The sequence below is a fragment of the Puma concolor genome, chromosome B4 (genome assembly GCF_028749965.1).
Source record: "Puma concolor isolate L17-30 chromosome B4, mPumCon1.1.hap2, whole genome shotgun sequence".
NCBI lineage: Eukaryota > Metazoa > Chordata > Mammalia > Carnivora > Felidae > Puma > Puma concolor.
Window position 1 is genome coordinate 116,044,925 of NC_141673.1, and position 18,190 is coordinate 116,063,114.

Genomic DNA, 18,190 nt, shown 5'->3' on the forward strand with positions numbered 1-18,190 from the left:
CTTAGAATTTTTAAATCAAAGTTCCTAAACATGACTTAATTAAGAGAAACGCTACAGATGTGCTCTTTAGTAACTATCGATAAAGACAGACACATTAGTAAGTGAGAGGCTCTACACCTGACTTTCATGCTTTGGTTATCTAGTTCTTGGCAAGCAAGGAAAACACTGTACTAATTTTATCAAGAGTATAAATGTCTTAAAACTCAGGCAAAATTACATACGTCTAACATTGATAAAAACCAAAACCTACGAAGATAAAATGTCTTTTAAAGAAACCGACCTTTAGAGCCAATTTTCAAAAAGCTTCCTAGTCATAAGTTACAATGCAAAAAATTATTAATCAGAAATATTTTAAAGTTAAGCTCCTACTGATCAAAACATGTCTTGTAATGTCCCAAAGAACCGACAGAGGGCACAAAACCATTAACGGTATCAACTTCAAACTGTGAAGTATCAAAACATTTCCTTCCTGAGTTTACAGAGAACAGAAGAAATTGCAAATTGGAAATTCAAGGTGATTACATGTTTTATGTAAATGAATCTGAATTAAGTTGCAAATAAATGTCAAATAGTGCCAGGTATTCGATATAAAGAAACAATGCAGGAATATAAAAACCTGAAAGATTTTGGAACAAATTTTTAAAAACCTGTCCCAACAAGACAATAAAAATAACACTGCTACAGACACAGATGCCATTTTGTTCTATCACACATGCTATACAGAAAATATAATAATGATAGAAAACGCAGTATGTATACTTATTTTTACTCCCTTGGGCTACTTGAGAGAAATTCAGAAGTACTTAGCACTGCCTTGTTAGTGAGCAGGAGTTTAAGCAAAACTGCTCTTGAATGGATTTTCTGAATCTATTGTTAGTACAGATTATCTAACAGATAATGTAGTGAAATCTAATGCATGCAGTGAGAACACTACAGTTCTGACTTCAACTCCTGCATTGAGAAGTTTTCCCTGCTAAGAACAAAAACGATAAGGCGTCAGAGTAGGAAAGAACTTGTCACTCGCACCCCATTTTTTTAAGGAAACAGGCTGCTAGGATAATAAAATGAAAATATGCTAAGGAAAACACTTATACAGACTGAAGCTGCTCCGACCCACTTTCCATCCAAAGCAAACACCATCTGGGTTTAGGACCCTAAATTGTCTATACCCAGAGGTTCAGGGTCAAACCCAATGTGCTACTTTATTTTCTAAGTATACTTAGATGACTACATACAGAAGATCTGTTACAGGTGTTTTCATGGTATCACGCTATGTAAGGTAAGAACAATGAAACAGTTCTCCTCAGATGACGTTAGGTATGTTAACACTTCAAACACAGCGTCCTAACATTTTATTTATGAATATCAAAAAGCCAACAGATATATCTAAGAGAAAATATTTCCAATTTTTAAATCCAAGTATTCAAAAAATTTTGAAGTTATTATTAAAGCATGTATAAAAGTCCAAAGCCACTGTTTTTGTACAAGAAAAACTATGCTAACACCTTATGATATTCACATTTAAGATGACAAAACAAAGATATAGTACCTATTGTTAGTAGTCAAATCACATTGAAATCCAGAGGCCTGGTGTGAGAACCTCACGAGAGGACACCGAGCATTTAAGATTTTTTGTACACCCACACAACCAGGGCCAAAGTGGTCAAGGCATTCTCCTATCACAGACAGGATCTTCTGAGTTGCAATTCTTTCTGAAGGTACATTTTTCACTTGAAATTCCATCAGAAAATTTCCTGAGGTCTGAACAATAAAAACATTTGTAAATGGGAGCTTTTAATAAGAAGGAATTTCTTAAATAAACTCTCTAGAAGAAAGCTCTAAGTCATTTTCAACAAAACAAAACACAAAAAACACACATTCAAGGGGCACCGGGGTGGCTCAGTTGGTGAAGCGTCTGACTCTTGACTTCCATTCAGATCATCATCTCACGGTTTGGGAGATCGAGTCCCATGCCGGACTCTGCACTGACCGTGTGGAGCCTGCTCAGGATTCTCTCTCCCCCTCTCTCTCTGCCCCTCCCCTGCTTGAGTTCTCTATCTCTCAAAATAAATAAACTTAAAAATAAAAAAGAAGAAGGGAGGCTGGGTGGCTCAGTCAGTTAAGCGTCCGACTTCGGCGCAGGTCGTGATCTCTCAGTCCATGAGTTCAAGACCCACCTTGGGCTCTGTGCTGACAGCTCAGAGCCTGGAACCTGCTTCAGATTCTGTGTCTCCCTCTCTCTCTGTGATTCTGTGTCTCCCGCTCACACTCTCTCTCAAAAATGAATAAATGTTTTAAAAAAAAAATCAATGGGGGTGTAGAGAGGGGGAAGGGAAAGGAAGAAAGAAAAATAAAGCAAGTATGTGGAAAGGAAGAAAGAAAAATAAAGCAAGTATGTGGAAAGAAACTGAGTACCTCATGTACTCTTGATAATTTACACTTCCTAGTTCTGGTTCTTTCCTAAGACTCATTCACATTCCTTGCCTTGGGTTCTATGACACTTCCTCTACTTTTTTAAAAATTTTGTTTAAGCTAGTCTGAGTTGGTATCTGTGAATAAGCAAAGAATATTAACTAATACGGTTGACAATTAAGAGGGGAATAAAAGACAGCACCCTAACTGTCTTAACAAATAAAGGACTCGTGGGTCGGCTTTAGCTCAAACGGGGTTACTTCGCATGTGGTTACTAAACAAATAAAAGACTCGTTAAGCAAATTACAGTACATTCATTTAGTGGAATACTGAAAAAGATGCAGTAGACTGAACTGCCAAGACACTATTAACTGGAAAAAAAAATCAGGTTATAATCTGCAAAGATAAAGGGTTTTATTATAAAAAGGTAGAAGGATTTCTACCTGCAGAGGAAAAAAATTCAGAACAAAATTCACTACATTATTCATAGTAGTTACCTCTGCAAGTGGTGAGACCATCAGAGATATTTACATTATACATTTCTGGAACTATTACTCTATAATCAGAAAAAAAGACATTAAAAAATATACAGGTGTGACATGTATACAAACAATCCCCAGAAATAAACATGTTGTATTTTCTCTATTTATTTCTGTCGAGACAAGCTTTTTATTAAACTAGGAAACTTTTATATTGAAGAAAAAAAATGGATTTCCTTTAAGAGCATCAAAATTTCAAAAATCTAGCTTAGTCCTTTTGTTAAAAGATCTTAGTAACTTCTGGTTCCCTGGTCTATTCGATTTTAAAATTCAAACACACACCAATTTATATGGGAAGGAACCCAAACAAGAATAACCAACAAATAGAGCACAGAACTACTCAACAGAAAAGTAAAGAAAAAGAAACATCTTCTATCAGGATAAAGCAGTACCAGAAGAAAGAGACAGATTTGAGGTGAAACACTCTCAGGATAGAAAAAAAAAAGGGGGGGGGGGAATTGGGAGATTAGTATCAGACTAGTATCAGCTGTGTTGGACTCAGATGCAAAGGAAGGGTTAGAAGTACTCAGAAGAAAGGAGATAATGAGATTTTCACTACAAATGAGACAAAAATAAAATCGCTGAGGCAACAAGTGAAAATGACACCAGAGAAAAACAGATTTGAGTAATGCAGTAATTGAGTTCCAGTCTAGAAACTAGAACTAGCTGTGAACTATAGGCAGGAATGTGAAGTTACAGAAGGTATTGGCCAAATACTCTGCATTGCCTTTCTGACATTTAGGAGGGTGTCCCACTCCTGCCCCTCTAAAGTGAAGCACAGCCGCGTGACTTGCTGTCGCCAATGAAATACGAACAGAGGCTTCACAAGTCACTTCCAGGCAGAGCTTTAAAAGCTAGTGGTCCATTCTCCACTGTGCCTTTCCACTTCTTCGGTGCTAGAAGCATGGGCACGGGCGGTGAGAGCTGCTCAGCCTGGGTGCTTAAGAGACCTGTGCAGAGTGCCCCTGCTGACCTGCTTTGGCCACACAGCCTTAGCAAGAGATTAACAGCGAGGTGCAGAGTTTGGGGAGGTGTTTATCACCAAAGCATAACCTGGCCTAATCTGGCTGATATAAGAAGCAAGAGATCAATAACCACATGGGATAATTCTACTTAGATAAATGCACTCCACAGAGAAATAAAACACTGCATTATGGAATAAAACACTGCAATTATGGAAGATGCAGATGATGAAAAGCACATCTATAATGAGCAGAAATAAGACCCCCCCCCAAAAATTACTCTCCTCTAACAAACAAATAAAAATAAGAGAAATTTCTCAGATGGCCAAATCAATAAACATTTCTTACTAATTTTGCTATTCCTCTGCTACCTCTTTGTTTCAGATAAATTTTTAAAAAATTTTTATGTTCTTCCTAGTTACTCTGGTATCATGCCAATATCTCATAAAAATAAAACACAAGGTAAGCGCCTTGCCCACAGCAATAATTTAGAGAAGAGGATAGGACTTGGCCACCAATTTTTATTTCTGTTACCTAAATCCTGTAATACATAAAACCCTATCAGAAAAAGAAAAACCCTATTAGAAAAAGAGCAAGATTTTAGCTTAAAATTTTGTACTGAGGTGCCTGGGTGGCTCAGTCGGTTAAGCATCGGACTTTGGCTCAGGTTACAGTCTCGTGGTTTGCAAGTTTGAGCCCCACTTCGGGCTCTGGGGGGTGTCAGGGCAGAGCCTGGAGCCTGCTTCGGATTCCGTGTCTCCCTCTCTCTTCCCCTCCCCTACTCGCACTCTGTCTCTCTCTCAAAAATAAACAAACATTAAAAAAAATTTTTTTTTAATTTTGTACTAAAATGATATTTGTGATAACTTAGGCAGCACATTTCACTTGTGAGCATCGTTCACACATTAAGAAACATGAAAGTTTACAATTTAGTTGCTAAATAACTTTCCCTTACTCATTAGCAAATCATCTCTTTCTAGTGCCTGTGATGCACAAAATATTCTACATAGTGCTAAAAGACATACAAGAGTCTAACACACTCTTCCTAACTCCCCTCAACTCGGACTGAATAAAATAAGCACCCAGAATTATAAAGCAAGGTGATGTGCCAAAGGAGACACAAACCAAGAGGAGAGGAAGGAGAGTGCACAATTGCACAAAGCTGTCCAAGAGACTCTTTCATGAAGCAGATGAATTTAAAAGTGCTTTTGGTTTTCATTACATTTCATTTTTAATATTTCTAGTAGCAAAGCTATTATAATCTTAAACACGCACATATTTCAAGGTACACATTTATAATACATCTCATTAGTTAAACCTACATACCAAATAACATCAAATTGCTTAGTGAGATTGGAGCACTGTCTTTGAAAACATCTTTTTGGAATACCTCTATATTTCAGAAATCTAAGACCCAACTAAAAGTTTCCAACGCTTACCTCTGCCTCCAACGGAAAAAACTGTGTGTTTCCTACTTGCATAATAATGAAATAACTAGTAATATGGCTGCTGATGGTGATCAACATTGGAACACTTATTACACACTGAGCACCGTCCTATGTGCTTCACATGTATTAGCTCGATGAAGCCCTCCGGCACTCCACGAGCCAGGTGCTATAGCACCAACCCAATCTCACAGCTAGAAAAATCTAGGCACAGAGAAGACCAAAATAACTTATCGAGGATCACACAGCTAGTAAGTAGAAGAATTACTCTTCTCCAATTTGGCTCTAGAGCCCGGGCTTTAGCCATTACAATATATTATTACACTCCTTGATTATTTAGCAAAGTCTTTTACTTAAAATAAAAATAACCTAGCACAACTTAAGTGTCCCTGCCAGGAATTTAATACAATTTCAAGTACATGTTAGTCTTACTAAGAATGATCCATTTCATTTTTATGTGTTTTGTATTACTTTAATTCAGTAAGTATATACTGAGCAGAACATATTGAGTTATGCCAGGCACTGTGTGGGATAAGAAAATGAACAGACATGGTTGCTGCCCTGCCCTAGCTTACGATATAGTGGGAGGAATATATCAGCTGCTAACTAAACATAACACAGGAGGAATCTGGAGACAGAAATATGAGCAAGATACTACCAAAAAAAGAGTAATTAATTCTGAGAAGAAAAAAAATCAAGATGGTGTCAAGAAGGCAGAGTAAGAACTGGCCTTTGAAAACTACCAGGGAACGGCAGTCAGGGAATAGTGGGAAAGAGCACTCCCCACTGAAGAGAGAGATTAGCCAGTATTCATGTTCTAAAAGTGCCTTATAATTTGGTAATTAAACGATGTGATTGGAACACTGGGTAGACAAAGACATATAATGAGAAATCGTTACTAAAATTAATTAAGAGACAGATCATTTCAATACTATGCTAACGAGAAGACCCATTCTATGTCTGTGAGAAGATCCAATCAGTCTTTTAGGATAACTCCAGTACGGTCCAAAGATTGGAAAACCAAGACATGACACAAGAAATGAGGTAGAAAACAGCATACTGTGACATTAATCTAAGTGAGAGTTTATAAGGAACTGTGCCACTATAGCTTTGAGGATGTACATAAAGGGGGAGATACGAGAGATAACCTAGAATCAAAGAAGATGGCAAATATCAGGAAAACAAAAATGCCACTAATTAACATGTGAAACATACCTAAGCACTTTCATAAAAACTCACCAAGAGTATCTACAAAGAATGAAAAAAGTTTTATTTTCAAAATGGTAGGTTCAAGTGTCAACTGGACATCCACGTAGAGAAGATTCCTAGTTTGAAATATGTAAGAGAAGACAGAGGTTTATAAAAACCTACATTTTATAAACACACAGAAGCCTTTTCCAAGTTGTAACTAAATGAAAGCGTCCCTCATATTGTGTGGGAGAATGGTGGAGATACTGGTTCACTTCACCTGTTACATACGCATGTTAATAAGAACTGAATGGAATATATAATTTCCAAACTCGAAGAGGAGAAAGTGGGATGAGGCAGGAATAAAGCAGCAATCCACAGGAATAAAAGGTAGAGGACAGAGAATACAGTCACTGGTACTGCAAGAGCATTGTATGGTGACAGATGTGACAAGACAGACACTTGTGGTGAGGACAGCATAACATATGATCTTTTTAAGTACTGTACACCTGAGACTTATGTCACATTGTGTCAACTGTACTTCAGCTTTATTTTTTTTTAAAAAAAGCAGGACTCCAATAGGAGGAAGGAAAAGGAAATGAAAAGCAAAGATAAAGCACTGAAAAACATAAATAAAAAATAACACCGTAAAAATGAACTCAAAAATTATCAGTAATAATGAATAAACACATTGACTTCAAAGACTCAAGATCAGAGTAAAAGCACAAAATTCAGTGATCTGCTATTCATCAGAGATATTCAAAATACAAGAGCATGTATAAAGGCTGAAAATGAAGATACAAAAGATACGTGAAGGAAGTAACAAGTGGTCATCTTAACAAAAAAGAATTTAAGGAAAAAGCATGTATAGAGATAAAAGACATAATTTAATGATAAATGAACCCAGTCAGAAGATATAATAATCATACACCTATATACCTACACGTTGCTAACACAGCCTTTGAACAAAACAGAAATCAAAAGAATTCCTAGGAGAAATTAACAAAACCAAACAAACATCATGAGATTTCAAAATATTTCAATAACTAGATCACACAGATAAAAAAAATTAGTTAAGATACAGATCATTTGAGTAAGACAATGAATAACCTTGGCCTAATGGAAAAACTTCAGAACCCATGGAAAAAATAATCATTTTATTATGTGTAGAATAGTCACAAAAAATGATTCTACGTTACACCAATACGAAGAAAGACTTTACAATTCCAAAGAGTTAATATCAAATAAACCATATTCTTTAACCACAATGTTTATTGAAGTTTAGAAATCAAGTTATAATTTTATTAAGTCCAAAGATTACTTTTAGTGACCTAAAGCAATACAATTACCTTGTTGGCGCTGAATTTTCCAATTTCATCCAGATCCAAAAACATGTCCAAGTCACATCCCAATTTCCCAAAACTGTTCACCGAAGAGCCAAAGGGTCTGACAGTACAGTCCAGGAAATACGCAGCTGCTATATCTTCAATAAGAGAACACGTCAGGTATCGGAGCTTAGTGTTCTCCTCTGTTAACTGCAATTCCTTCAGCAGAGTGTTCAGCTGATCATCTATCTAGCTGGCCAAAACAAAAGCAGCAACATATAGAAAACGTACAGGTCACATAAGATAGTTGCCATTTTACTTCTAGAGATTCGATGGCTTTGGAGACCGAGCTGAAAAACATGTACTTTTTTCCTTCCATCCTAAAAGCAGGTGTTTTAAAAATATCCTTTAAAAAGGACTGAGGAGTGATGATGATAATAATAATAAAGTGTAAAACCATAGAAAAATAAAAAAAAATAAGTAAATGAAAATAAAAATACAAATGTTGGCACTTCAATCCACAACTAAATTGTCAGCATCTCTGTGGTTGGGGCCAGTAAGCAAAATTTTGGTATGTTTTATAGGCAATTCTGATGAAACAAGTTTAGGAGTCAATTGCTAGTCCAGACCATGATCCATTTATTCGGCAAATGGCTACTAAGTCTCTACGGCTAATGGTCAACCGGAGTATGGTTAGTCAACCAGTCTGCATATAACCTGGGGATCATCTGCCCAAGTCTCTAACCTACTCAAGGAATCTGGGTATTTAATATTTAAATAGAATACACTCAAGCCCACAGCTTACGCACCCTGAGAAAATATCCCTCACAATGTCTTTGAGGATTATGGAGACAAGGTAGCTGGTGTGATCTGAGTTGTGCTGCATGTGCAAAATACACACCAGATCTGATGATTTTTTTGAAACAAAAACCTAAAATATCTCATTAATAACTGTATAGTGATTATATGCTGAAATGCATATTTTAGATTTATTGGGTTAAATAGTTAAATTAATTTCAAAGAAAAAAAAGGACTGAGGAATGATGACGTCGGCAAAAATCAAAACCACTGCATTTCTTATGCAATATGTATAAAGTATTGTTTCAGGAGAATGAAAGTAGTTAAAATGCTCCAGAAAGAGGTCAAAACAACCACAAAGCTAGACATTTTAAACAAAGTTGGGGAGGAAGAAGAACCAATGTTAAAGGCAGGAAACACAAGAAATAAGCAATGCTTCAGGTAACCAAGGCCCAAGATCCCTCAACTCCTCAGAATAGTAATCCTGTATCTTCACCAGAAAACTGGTGTTAAAAACATCACCTTTTGAAACTGTGCACTGGAGTATTTAAAATAAAACTCATAGCTTCAAATGCCCATATTCGGAAAAAATATTGAAAATAACTGAACTACGTGTTCAAATCAAGAAAAACAAGTAACAGAGAGTAAAGAAAATGTGTAAGGTTAGAAATAAAATTTTTACAATTAGAAAATCAAAACAAAAAATAGCACTTTGATCAAAAACATGAACTGATAAAGCCAAAACTAATATAAACAATGTTAGGGCAGCAAAAATAGATTAAATCAGAAATGAGGTTTTTTGGGTTTTTTTTTTTTTTTTTGGAGATACTTCTTATTTTTGAGAGAGCACAAGTGGGACAGGGGCAGGGGGGGCATGTGGACAGAAGATCCAACAAGCTGACAGCAGTGAGCCCAATATGGGTTCGAACTCAAGAACTGTGAGATCATGACCTGAGCCGAAGTTGGAAACTCAACTGACCAAGCCACCCAGGTGCCCCAAGATACTTTTACATTTATAGAAAAATGCCAGGTACAACTATATGCCATTATGTTGACTGAAGAAAGAAAACCTGAATAGTCCAAAGGCTGAAAACTCTGTAAGACTGTGGTTACTTGCCAGGCATACAAGCAGAGTGTGGGGGAGGAGAGTGGGGAAGGACTGCTTTCACTTTTCATTCAACATATTCTGTAGTCTGAATATTTTATAAGAACCTATAATAAAGAAAATAATGTCAAACACACACACATATTTTTACATATTGGAGAAGTATACCTACAAACTTACACTTTCTGCGTAACAGAGTAACTCAAGAAGCTTCTTGCTAGAAGGAGGTGCATGAATACTACATTGTACACGTGACTGTTCTGAAGTCGGGTTTGAGGGATTCTTCGTCTTTAAATTGAAGACACGTGATCTGAATGGAATTGCAGCCTCTGTGCCCATACTTGGAGTACGAGTTCCATTCTGCAGTGAAGTTACACTTTCCTTTTGACAAAATTCTACAACAGCATAAAGACCCTATGCCAAAAACGTAAGAAAAAACAGAACACATCTCAGACTGATATATTTTAAATAGCATTTTTGCTCAAATTTCCAAACAATCATTGTTAATACTAAAAAAATATTGATTTTTTTAAATTTACAAATGATACACTTCTAACACAAGCACTGGTTTTAATCATTACAAGCAGATTAAGAAAAGGAACACTATAAACTGGTAAGAGTCAACACAAGCTGAAAACAATGATGAAAGAGAAAATTAAAAGGCAAAACAAAAATCCCCTCCCCTTGGACTTTATCAGTAAGATAAGAGACTACTTAAAGGATTCAAATAATGGAATCAGTCAGTTATAAATTACTTATAATCCCATAGTAATAATGCCATAAGGATTTTTATTCTCCTATAAAAAGATCATTAAAGAAATTTAAAGAGAGATGTAAGATATCAAAAGAGAATCTAACTTTACCATACTGCAAATAATGAATGGAACCTTTAACTTTCAAAAGCATGAATGTCAGACTGTTTTTCAAATACTTACAAAGCTCTCATAGAAGAAATGATTATTAATAGGTCCATGTTGGGATAAATATTTTAGAAACTTTTTTACACTGATTTTATTTGGACAATGTATCAAAACGGTTCGCTGTGCCTGTTCTCGTCTTTCTTTCTGCACCTCAGAGAATGTCTTTTTGGGAGTCCCGCCTTCAGAGCCTACGAATGAGACAATATTTCCAACACATAAACACACACACACAAATATAAAATGTAAAGCATATTTTGATAAGGTACATACAGATTTTATAGCTGACTAAAACCACTTTATCCAAATCTCATCTTCTTTCTTCTTCGCCTGTAAAAGAATGAAGCTACACTACTTTCGATTTTCATTTACCATTCTCCTGTAATTATCCCTAATACTGTCCACTTTCCCAGTTTTGATTTACTACATTCAATGCAGAGCACTGAAAAGAGAAATATCCACAAAGTTTTAAAAGCCAAATCAGGAACGTAAAATCACCCGTTTAACACTACCCCAAATACACACATATAAAACCTGTACAAGGTTGTAACATACCAAAGCCTAAAAGAAATTATTATAAACCTGAGTGTAAATGAGAATGAAGTTTAGAACTTTAACGTATTGGGGCACCTGGGTGGCTCAGTCAGACTCTTGGTTTTGGCCCAGGTCATGATCTCAGGGTTCATGGGTTCGAGCCCCGTGTCAGGCTCTGCAGAGACGTGGAACCTGCTTGGGATTCCCTCTCTCTTCTTCTCTGCCCCTCCCCCACTCTCTCTCTCAAAATAAATAAATAAACTTACAAAATAACTTTAATGTATTAAAGTAAGTTACTGTTGTTTTTCTTTGTCATGGGTCTTGATCTAGCTCAAACAATTAACAGTGCGTTACCAACCATGCTGTGCTGTGTATCACAGGTACATCAACCAATTTAAAACTCAGCTGCTGTCCTTAAGAATTCATGGTAATTTTACTAAAGAAATAGGGGTAATTTCTTTTTTCATTCCAAACCAAACCAGGGCTGGGGGCTTTACCATCACAGGAAATGAAGACAAGAGCTGTAACAGTCAAGAATTAGATATTAATAATCAACTGACCACAAACGAAGAATCAACCACCAAGTAAAGAGTGTATTAAAGCCAAATGCTGAATTTTAGCAACATATTTTTTCCTCCAAGATACGTAACTTCTAGTTGGGTGGCCTAAAAGTGTTTCTTGTAAATATCTGGAATGGTAGATTCTAGAGATTATAAACCACCAAGTCTGGTAACAATACCCACAAAAAATTCCAAAGAGATTAAATAGTACAGAAAATATAACTGATAACATGGAAATCAGCAGATGCTTTTCGACTCCTTTCAAAAGGTTATAAAACTGATAGATCAAGGAATACTGCAAACACACTGTACCTTGATCTCAGCAAACTCCAAGACATTCTCATGGACAAGACAGAAATGTGTGTTAATGCAGTAAGAGCTCACTGTACCCTAAACCCTGTTCGTTAGCAAAGGCCTGGAGGCAGTCTCCAGTGGCACACCACAGAACTCTTAGCCCTGACATACCCCACGTTTCTAACTAATCAAACACATGCTGAGTTTGATTCCTGCCTTCACTGTACGAGATGCTGAAAATACATCTCTTAAATAGGGGTCCACATCTCCATTCCGGATGCCAATTCTTTAACATCAATCTCTTATATTTCAAGACCTGTATCACAACAGCCAGATTCCTCAAATGGTCTTATTCACGCTGGTCTTTTCCTTTTCAAGCCATTCTCTGGTGCCAAAGTGATCTTTATAAATCAATCTTTTAAAAAAAGTCGTATTCTTTGACTTCCCTGCTTCAAACCTTTCAATAGCTTCCCTACTGCATTCAAGATCAAGCCTAAACCCAACAGCATGGGGACAGTTATTGGCATTTTGCCCCATCTCTCCTCTTCAATGTCTACCATTTCCTTCTACCATTTCCTCCTTCTGCAGTGTTCACTTAAGGTACCCCACACACTGTGAACTTTGACTATCTTCTTGTCTCTGACTGGAATGCCCACCTTCTCATTTTCTGCCCCGAACACTCCCATTCATCCTCCCATAGGTCTGCGAAGACTTCTGACTTCCCATGGTAGGTATCTCCTCCACCTCCGTATTACCTTACTTCAACATCTGTGAAAGAACGTAATTCACGGTGTTGTAATAACTTAACAATATGGAAGAATATATGTCTTCTAGATATTGAGGACAGAGACTATTACTATTAACTGTGATCTCAAGTCCACTGACAGTCCTTCCAATTAGTCCCTATTTCCTTCTTCTTCTTTTTTTTTTTTGATATAGGCTCTGCCTAGACCACCTCACCCACTTTTCCCTTTGTAACTACCACTTACACATTGTCTCTGATTTTTACGGAGTCCAGACTGTTGCCTAAATGCTTATTGTAAAAGTAAAGTCAAATTATTACATTTTATAAAGTTTAAGTATAAATCCTTCCCTAGTTCTCTGCCCCTAATAACACTCAACCATTAAGTTTGGTACCTATGTTTTCATACATTTTTAAGGCATATACAAATATTTGCATTTCTCCACAGGTAAACATTTTTTACACAAAATTACCAAAATCATATCTCACATTGTTTTATAATATGCCTTTAAAAATTTAATACACTAGGGATATCTGTATCAGTATATGTCTACCTCATTTTAAAAGTAACTGTGTAAAAAAAAAAAAAGTAACTGTATAAGTATTCTTGTTAATTTATCACAGTTTAGCCAATTCTCTACTGATATTCACATGGTTTACCTCCTGTCACTATCACAAACAATACGGCAATATCATCTGCATACGATGTCTTTGATTTTTATGCAAGTATATCCCTGCAGCTGATCACTAAGAAAGAGGAGAGACTGAATTTAAGATTGATAGAGAAGTCTGATAAAAGATGAAGAAATCTGCTTAAAAAGCTGGGAGAGGTACAGTACAATCTAAAGTATTTACAGCTCTGGCCTGAACAACAGTAGGTAAAAATGATGAGGACAAAGTTGTGAAGGGGGGACAAAAAGTTCAGGAAGTTTAAATTTATTCCCTCATAAAAGGTTTATCAAACCTACGAATAACACAAAGTTGAGACTGAAAAGTAATAAGTGCTAATATTTTATGACAGACTCAATTTCAATGGTCTTGATGACATAATCTGGTAAGCATAAACTTAATAAAAAAAAAAAACTAAGACTAAATACTGTCCTGCACTTAAAATCGAAAACAACATCGGGGCACCTGGGTGGTGCACCTGGGTGGTTCCGTCGGTTAAGTGCCTGGCTCCTGATTTCGGCTCAGGTCATGATCTCACAGGTTCATGAGTTCCAGCCCCACACCGGGCTCCGTGCAGACAGTGCGGAGTCTGCTCGGGATTCTCTGTTTCCCTCTCTCTCTCTGCCCCTCCCCTGATCGCTCGCTCTCTCTCTCTCTCAAAATAAATACACATTAAAAAAAATAAATAAAGACACAATGACATAATGGGGAAGAAAATTAACCTAGCAGCAGTTGCATACAAGAGGCCCAAAAGTTTGATTTGATGAAAGCTCAAAATGAGTCAAAGCGACGTCTTCACCTCTGGGATGTGCACAGGGAATGAACAGATATAAAATGGCGAGGAGTGGTAAAAGGTCTAGAAGCTGACAGAGAATTACTGTAGATTAAGCGGGATTTGCAGCCTGGAGGAAAACTAATGAGAACCCGAATGCTGTCTTCAACTCTTAACAGCAAACCCTCTGTTTGTGCAGCACTTCAGTTTTCCAAGCCTCCACAAATACGCTCTATTTCAAATATCAGAATAAGCTTTGTGATGGAGCAGGTATCATTACTGGTAAAAAAGAAAAAAAAACTTGCACAAAATCAAATATCTAATAAGCTGGATAGCATCTTCTAGATTGCTATCTGTTATCTGATTGCCTAGCCTCTGTCCCCCTTGTTTAAGTGATAGCACACCCCTGCTGGCAGGAAACCACTCTATGAGGTTGTGGGGGGCTGTCAATATTGTTATCCTACCTAGGATACTGACCCTCATCCCCTCGGAGAGACTAAGATTATCAGACTATTTTGGAAAGCTCCTCTTGGTCCAAGAGGTGGGGGTGTGATCAATCAAAAGCTCCTTCCCAGAATTCTTCAAATTTAGGTATAAGATTATCTTACTCTTCCCTTTGGAAAAGGCTATACGCATGTAAACTTGAAGCTGCTGGTGGTCATGCCTCCATGCAGAAGAATCTGAGATAAGGAGGCCACCAAAAAACAGCTGAAGAAAACACTACCGCACATTGACCATATCCACCCAGTTGACCTTAAAGCAGTTGGCTCTTTCTGGAGTTTGGTTACATGGGTTGGTACATTCTCCCCTTTCTACTTAAGCTAATTTGACTTAGCTTCTGTCACCTGCATCCCAAAGAGTATAATACACTATATACACTATATATTCTTACTCTTAAAATCGGGGTTCTTTTCCACTACTCAAATGAAAGCTATGTCAAAACTAACATGGAAATGGGAAATTAGTAGATTTTAGCTCATTACAAACATTTTCAAACCATTAGAACCCAACCAAAAGAGGGAATTAGCTGATTTATGAAATAGTGTGTTCCTTGTTACTAGAAAACATTACTGGGAATGTTTTCCAATGAGTTCTCACATTAAATGGAAACCTCAACTGGATATTTCCCAAGTTCCTTCCAATGATAAAATTTTATGCTTCTGAGTATCAGGTGCAGTTACTTCCTTCTCTTTTTAAAAATGGAAAAGAGGGGCGCCTGGGTGGCGCAGTCGGTTAAGCGTCCGACTTCAGCCAGGTCACGATCTCGCGGTCCGTGAGTTCGAGCCCCGCGTCAGGCTCTGGTCTGGGCTGATGGCTCAGAGCCTGGAGCCTGTTTCCGATTCTGTGTCTCCCTCTCTCTCTGCCCCTCCCCCGTTCATGCTCTGTCTCTCTCTGTCCCAAAAATAAATAAACGTTTAAAAAAAAAAAAAATGGAAAAGAAATTCAAATGATGATTTTGTTGCACACCACAAGAGTCCCTGTATGTTTAGCCAGTTATATGATACAAAATGAAACACATTTTCTAACAAAAACAACAAAACTGTACTAAATGAAGAGTACAGCCTTGGAATCAGGTTTTTTCCTTATCACTGCTACTTAATAGATGGATAAGTTTGAGCTAGCCACTTGGACTAGCCTGTTTTCTCATCTATAAACGAGTAATAACTCCTTTCATACCAACTTTACAGAGTTCTATTTTCTCAAAGAGCATATGAAAATACTCCCAAATTTAAACCACTATTCAGATGCTAAATTAAAACAGCTTCTTTGGCAGAATTCTTACTCAAATTTTCAGAGTTACTTAAGAATTTTTAACAGAAGCAGCTTCTACCAAAAACAATCCAATCAGTATTTTCATGAAAAGTCATGTTAAGTAACACTTCCACTCCCTGTCAATACGACCCTTTATTTACAGTCTGGGGAGAAGAAAAATCCTACCATTTACTTTAGGAGGGAACATTTTACTTGTTCAGCCTACTATAAAACTACTACCAGAAGTAATTTTCTCTCTTAAAACTACAGCTCCAAGAAATGGTAGTAATAAACATTTTGCCTATTAACTTCACTCGAGATCTAAATTAACTCGATATGTAACCTTACACAAGTTGCTTGGTTCTTTTAGCCTCTTTCTACACCTGTTAAGTGGAGACAATGAAACATTTTTTGCTAGATTGTTTTAAAAATTGTACAGAAGATACAGCTCTTGGGGGTCACAACAGGGCTTCAATAATACGCAAAGAAGCATATAAATTTAGAACGTCTCCGGGTCGGCAGCCTGTTCCAGTGAATGCAAACCCGTTACCAGGTTACTAAAACGGCCAAAAGAATAAAGCAAAAGGCAATAATTTTCACAGGCAGAATCCTACATTCGGAAGCGGGGAATACTGTTACTCATTAATGCTTCGATACACCCGTCCTCCAACAGCTTGTAAATCAGATACATTTGTGAATGAAGCAACTGACCGATATGTGGCATCACCGTTATCACTGTATTTTATCAAAGTATAAAATATAAGCAAATTGTGCTCGTGGCCTGAACTTCACAAAAATTTAAACAACTTCATTACTGTGCACAGGCCTCCCCGAATTAACATCACACCCCACTACTACCATGAGGAACGGGTGGCTCTAAGTTCCCCTAGTGAGATTAGAGGAGGATGGGACACAACCTCACCCTATTGCCAAAGGCTCCTCGGCCGTGTCCGCAGGCCACGCGCCCGCCCGCGATCCCAGTCTCTTCCCCCTTCCCTCGCCCGCGGTGGGTCGCGGCTACAGAGCAAACCGAGGACACGGCGCCATCACCTGTCTCCACGCTCCCCGACGACTGCTCTTCTCTTTTACTTTCTGCGGCCACAGTTCTTGGGCAACTGAGAAGCCTGTGGATAGGACGCAGCACTTGACTTCTCTGAGCACATAGGGGTAAACTGGCCAACAACCCCACAGCGCGAGCCGCCATTGTCAAAGTAACAGAGGCAGGAAGAGGAAAAGGGCACCTGGCTCCTGCGCGTGCGTGCTGAGGAATAAGGAACGGGAAGCCTAGAGGGTCAAACTAGGCGAAAGTTGCCGGACTGAAGATGCCTTTGCTTTCAGATTCGTTTTGGTTTTGCTCTCCCACGGTTCTCTAAAAAGAAGAGCCCCCCGTAGAACGAGCCCACCACCTACTCTTTCAAATAGAGTCATGAAAATAGAACCGGACCTCAAGGTCATAGGGAAGGAGCACTTATTTGGGAATCTATACTTAAGAGTAGAGTAAGTGGTAACACTTTTTCTTTATCACGTACCGGCTCTCAACCCTTACAACAACCCTGTGAGATGGGAACTATTATTATCGCCGTTTATTTACGGGGAGACTGAGGCGTATGCAAGTTAAGTAACATTTGTAAAGTTACACAGCCAGTCCGGGACAGAGATGGGAGTTAAACCTAGATTACCTGGTGCAAAGTTTTTCTTTTTTCTTATAACAAGTTTACTGAGATTTAGTTCATATTCTACACAGTTCACCACTTTAGGTGTCCCATTCAGTGGTTGTGAGTGAGTATACCACAAAGTTGTGCAACAATAGGCATAATCATTTTTAGAACACTTTCATCAGCTCCAAAAGAAACCTTGTGCCCATTAGCTAGCACTCCCCCAGTCCCCACATTCCCCCCCGCCCTAAATAACCACTTATCTACTTTTTGTCTCCATGCTTTTGCCTTTTCTAGACATTTCATAGAAATAGAATCATGCAATATGTGTTTTTTGTGACTGGCCTCCTTCACTTGGCATAATACTTTCAAGGTTCTTCTATGCTGTAGCATCTATCAGCACTTCATTCCTTTCTATGGCCAAATAATAGTCCATCACGTGGTGTTAAAAGATAAGCTGGGGCATATTAAAAATTTTAAGAGATTGTTTGAACAAAAATAAATTCAAATCAGGCAACGTC

General features: G+C 37.7%; 1 protein-coding gene across 1 annotated transcript in view; it reads right to left on the reverse strand.

The window, feature by feature from the left end:
• The window catches only part of MTPAP (mitochondrial poly(A) polymerase), a 31,933-nt gene extending 14,690 nt beyond the window's left edge, over window positions 1–17,243 (reverse strand). Inside the window, exons 1-5 of the mRNA XM_025930542.2 lie at window positions 17,065–17,243; window positions 10,710–10,882; window positions 9,955–10,188; window positions 7,896–8,120; window positions 1,550–1,761 (exon numbers count right to left, since the gene is read on the reverse strand). Coding sequence (XP_025786327.1) covers window positions 1,550–1,761; window positions 7,896–8,120; window positions 9,955–10,188; window positions 10,710–10,882; window positions 17,065–17,218 — 998 coding nt within the window. The 5' untranslated portion in view covers window positions 17,219–17,243. The remainder of the gene's footprint in view (window positions 1–1,549; window positions 1,762–7,895; window positions 8,121–9,954; window positions 10,189–10,709; window positions 10,883–17,064) is intronic.
• Window positions 17,244–18,190: the final 947 nt, after the last annotated feature.